General features: G+C 38.8%; 1 protein-coding gene across 1 annotated transcript; it reads right to left on the minus strand.

The window, feature by feature from the left end:
* Positions 1-516: 516 nt before the first annotated feature.
* LOC107193262 (glutamate decarboxylase-like) lies at positions 517-4,159 on the minus strand (the record flags this gene model as incomplete). Its single annotated transcript, XM_015582666.1, has 2 exons — positions 4,094-4,159; positions 517-753 (listed from the first exon to the last, which is right to left on the minus strand). Coding segments are annotated over exons 1-2 (295 nt in total), but the record flags the coding sequence as incomplete, so codon positions are not given.
* Between the last annotated feature and the right edge of the window lie 1,125 nt (positions 4,160-5,284).

Genomic DNA, 5,284 nt, shown 5'->3' on the forward strand with positions numbered 1-5,284 from the left:
GGGGGTTGCGGCGGACGGAAAGGCTAGAAGTGTCTCTAGTCATCTTATCTCCGCCCTCGAGAGCGTATGCTAAATTGAATATGAAATTATGTGGCTTATCGCCCTCGTGGATGCAGGGAACAACGACAGGACAGTGCTAAGCGATTCTCCGCCAGAGATCATCCCCTTTTTCCTGCCTGCTTCGCGGTCAGTAACGTTCGTAGAGTCACAAACAATCGATTTTAACACTAGAACTATCAAGCAAGTCAAAATGACTTGTGAATACACTTTCACAACAACGATTAAAATGTTATGACAATACATTTTCTCACATCTTTTAAAATAGTTAATTTATCAATTTGTAAATTTTCGAAAGTTCGCCATATTTATCGATCGATCGAAAAACAAGTCAATAAAAATATTATTTCTCCAAGTTACACAAGGTTTTCTTTGAGTAGTAAATTTTACGAAAATTTCGTAATAATGTATATTCACAGGGAAGTATCGTAATCTAGGGTTAAAGAACGTTTCACTCACCAGTCTTAACTTGGTACTTCAGAGTAGTGGAGCAGTCGATGAGCAGTTGTTGTAGGGTCAGACCAGAATCCGGTATTTCAAGGTCCAGCAAACGCATCATCTCGGATGGATGATGAAATTCGAGGACCTTCGCGTTTCGATCGTTCGTGGACTTGATAAAATCCAACAGAATGTCCACCACCTTCATCAGGAACTCCCTGGTCGCCGGGAAACCTTCGGCATTTTGAGGCAGGATGTCTGGGAGCATAAAGCAAAAACACTCGAAACAAGTTTCTCACACGAAGCTAAAAAATGTTCCCCTACAGGGTAATACAATCATTCTTTTAGTGAAATCTGTGACAATTGGAAAACTGAAACTGTTGTTTTAAGAACATTGAACTTAGCATAGAATGAGATTCGTATTAATTCAACGGATTTACCCTAGATTAATACTACTGGAGTCATCTGTACCATTATTTTGCCTGCTTCTTTGTACGTTTTCACTTTTTTTAAAATCTTCTTTTATTAAAGTAAATATTTCAGTAGTTAGTGAAAACTTTATAATGAGAATGAAAGATATTAATTTTGAAGTTAATGTAGATTCGCGATTTCTGTATCAGTTAGATCAATTTGGATCCAAGAATGAGCGCAAGTGGCTAACGTAGATGTCTACGATGACTCTCTAATTGTTATAATCAAGTGAAATCTCTTCTACAATATTCGACATTGATTGATTTGATACCGTTTTATCGGGCGTCTCTTTGCCCTGCGCTCCGTCGTATCGACCTACCGTCGGCTCTCCGACGTCCTCGTAGAAAACGGAAACAATTAGAATGATTTCACCTCATCAAACAATTGAAAGTATAGACCTATATTGACACACTCTCACTTGTTTGGTGGGATGACACCATCTCACTTCGTCGTCATTTTCATTCCATTGTTCTTCGTCGTCTTCTTCTTCTTCTTCTTCTTCATTGGATACACACGTAATTTGTTTTATTACATAGAATTACATGCACTCGCAGAACCGACTTCGTATGCAACTACAATTTTGTAACTAGTATGTAGAAACGGAATGTAATGAACAGACAAATTCACAAAGTCGATTTTCTCAAAACTCAAGTATAAATGAAAAAATTTTATTTAATATTTTCGACCTATTTTTTCACATAAAATCATCCTGTATCCGGTTGTTCTACCAGTTACATAACACCCTCTGTATTTATATTGTTTCTAAGTACAATGACTCAATAATGTGTTTACGTTAAGGCATCATATTTGTTCATTCAGATTATCCCCTTTGTTCCATTGAAAATAAAAAAAAACTGTATCAACAGAGGATAAATATACAAGCATCTGTAGTCTGGTAATGGAAAACGAGGGATGTGGAAAAATTTGTGAGCCACCGTGGGGCAATTCCTAAAGTTCCCCGTCAGAGGCAACATAAACTGGTTTGCAGCGGGTCATTTCAATGTTCTCTTGGTAAATCCTCGGTAGATTGAACTGTCCTTCCGTTGCAGGGTAACCATAAAGTATCCCGCTGAATAAACCACCCTTCGTCTCCCGTTGCATTAAGGAGATCCCATGGATAAACAGATACGGGCGACTCAGCAGCCACGCTTTAAAATCGCTATATCTCCTTTCCGAAACAATGGTAATAATCAAAACGTACAATCTACGTAATAAACAAACGATTTATTTAAAAATACAATTAAAAGCAATTCGGTCGACTAAAGTGTCTTATCGAGATGGCAAAGGAAAACTTTCACGACCGAAAGAAAACAGAAAAATCCTACTCGAGGGATAACTGTATCTTCCAATAATCACGCGAATGAGAGTCAAATGGAAAAAGAAGGGAGTCCAGAACCTTATGGCGAATCGGTCTGAGCCTATGGTTAGACAAGGGAAATCCCCAGCTTCCAGGGGCTCTGCTCCAGCTAATCCAGCTCTATCAATCTAATGTCCAAGGGCCGACAGACTCTCTTTCTTTCGAGGTTTATGTCACTTTCTCGTGGAAACGAGCTCGACCGAGAAAACACGCAAAGTCCAATGTAATCGACGATCTCCTTCACCGGTGTCGAGTTTAATTCTAACGAGCGTCAGAACGTGCAAAAGCCATTGGTATAGTTTACGCATGCAATATCGTGCAACTGAGTTACAGGTTCAGGCTTAATCGAGAAACTCGTTTTGGCACCAGATGCACCGGACCCTCGGCTACACAGGCTTTAATCAAAGGCGCCTTCTAGGGGTTGTTACACGCGGCAATTAGTTCCAGCGATTTATATGCGGGATTACGGGGTTAATTTATAGTAATGAGCAGAGAGAAATGTTGCATGGATTTGTGGGTTTTTCGAGAAATTTTCGGGGCTTCGATAACCGTCCAATGAGGTGACCTTGAGATCTCTAGACAAAAATGATTGTCAAAAAATTTGTATTATATTATTAAAAAAACTTTTCCATCCACCATTTCGTTGTCCACCTTGTATAATATTAATGATAATTGTTTCCAGTTGTTTATGTTGCAACGGGAGAACAATAGAAAGATTAATAGATCCGTTTTGCATCGAGGACACTTTAAAATTGATTTTTGACGTTGAAGAACACCTTATCGGTATCCGACACTTCCCGAACAGCAAACATAGACGTGGCATGCAAACCCTTCCGCCCTTTCTGCGGCGTGTAATCTGTCCTCAGCCACTCGTCGACTACGAGCCTTTTCAGGCCAATTCTAAATCCTCTATTATTATGCACCCTTCCGGAGCCACGCGAAATCAGGACAATATTGTGACTCCAGGATTCCATTCGCGAGGAGCCGAGCTTGCTTACGAATTTAGGGGGCACTAGGGAACGCTTCGATATAGCCGGTTATTTGTGTGTGCTCGCGGTGAATGTGAAATATATCGAAGTAGTTGCGGATCGTTCGTGGTCAGACATACATTAACTGGAACATTTTCCATTTTGGCTCACTATTTTGATGTTCATTGCTATCTTCGCCGATCTTTGTAGAGTAAAATACTTTTCACAGTCGAACTATGTTACAATAAATTGGATTAGGTCTGTATTAGGTCAGACGATTCTCAGATTTACAGTGACTCACATATTTGTTCATATACTCCTGTGTAGCAATTAAATGTAAAAATTTATATATAATTTCTGGTTACGTGTCTTCATTATTTTTACTTTTATTATACTTTAGTGAAAAGTTTGCCTTAGTTTTGAAATGAAATTCGCAATTTAGTACGTATTTTTGCCAAATAAAGGTAAGCCTTTCATGGGCGAATCTGTGAGTCACTGGATCTTTCATAATCGATGGTGTGTAAATTTAATTGTTTAAATTTCGACCAAATATGTAAGTTTTAACAAGGTTTCAGTATTTTCTATGCTATAAGCAATTAAATTGATGTGTATAGACGAAATTTAGTTCACTATAAATGTACAAATGTATGTTTAATTAAGACTCTCGGGGAAGTAATGTAACTCTAGCTGTTGGTAAAACAGTTTCTACTCATTCCACATTGCTTTATTTAGTAATTATTCTCTGAACACACATGCTTCAGGGCTAAAATATACATACAGATCGATCCATCTTCGAACTTACCCGAATACTTCAGGTTACAATGCTCCCTGGAGAGCGAGTACGTGTTCTCGGAACTCATTAGTCTGGTGGGCGAGTGCGTCCGGGCGAAATTCTGAAATTCACATTGAAAATCTGTCGTTTCGAGCAGGCAGGAATCCTTGGGCAACATTCAACCGCAATATACATATTACTGGCATTCGAGGGAACATCGTTTACTAGAAATTTCATTACTTTCAGACAGTGAAACCTGTTTAGTGAGAGAAAAGTATAGCAAGCACTTCTCTAGGCAATGATAAACGGATGCACGATAAGAGAGATACAGAGAATAGAAATGAAGAAATTGTCGGGTTGAGTCATAAATAACAAAAACATTTAAAAATTTAACTGTTAGGTGGTTGCATAAACTTTGCCATTAAAAAGTTTGAATCTTGCATATACAATAATTTTCATGTAATGTATAATATTTATAATATACAGATCGTTTCATTTAACTCGATGACACACAGAGCATTCAAGCAAGTATGTCTTCACATTAATATACAAGTATTTTTCATATATTCTGTTATGATATGTCTGTCGATATAAATATCCTTCCACACAATTTTTGTGGTAATCGAGATTAAGAAAACACCCTGTACGTTTCATCGATATCAATACTAAGGATTCTAATTTCGGAGTGAATCGAAACGTGGATTATTCATGACTCAGTAAAATGCAGCGACAATACAACCTAATAAAAAAAAAATGAAATAGTAAGAGAAAGAAGATGAATGAACGTGCAGGGAGATGGGAACGCCTTACATATAAGTATTCCTTGATCGCTGTGATTTTAGTGCCGATCATTTGCACATTGTCCATGTCTCTGCTTGTGCCCCTCGCCTCAGTCCCTACAACAATCAACAACAGTGTCCGCTTCAGTGTTTCGCGCTGTTTCATCGTATTTCCAGCGAGCGTGGTTCAGATTAAATTAATCGCACAAACTGCCCAAGCGAGAGAACAAACGCCGATAGGAGTCGCGGCAGGCCGAGCGACCAAAGAAACATGGACAGAGAGCATTTTGTATAGGCTCGGCGAGGAAAAACTAGCTGCGTTCCACGTTTACTGGAAAGAATAAAGTACTCGTCGCTGCTCTCTGAACCGATCGACCGGTCCTTGCAGCGAGAAAAATAAGCTGAGGATCGTCCTGAAGTGAGATCAAGCACTATAGATCAC

Source organism: Dufourea novaeangliae, unplaced genomic scaffold (genome assembly GCF_001272555.1).
Source record: "Dufourea novaeangliae isolate 0120121106 unplaced genomic scaffold, ASM127255v1 C1187124, whole genome shotgun sequence".
Taxonomy (NCBI): Eukaryota; Metazoa; Arthropoda; class Insecta; order Hymenoptera; family Halictidae; genus Dufourea; species Dufourea novaeangliae.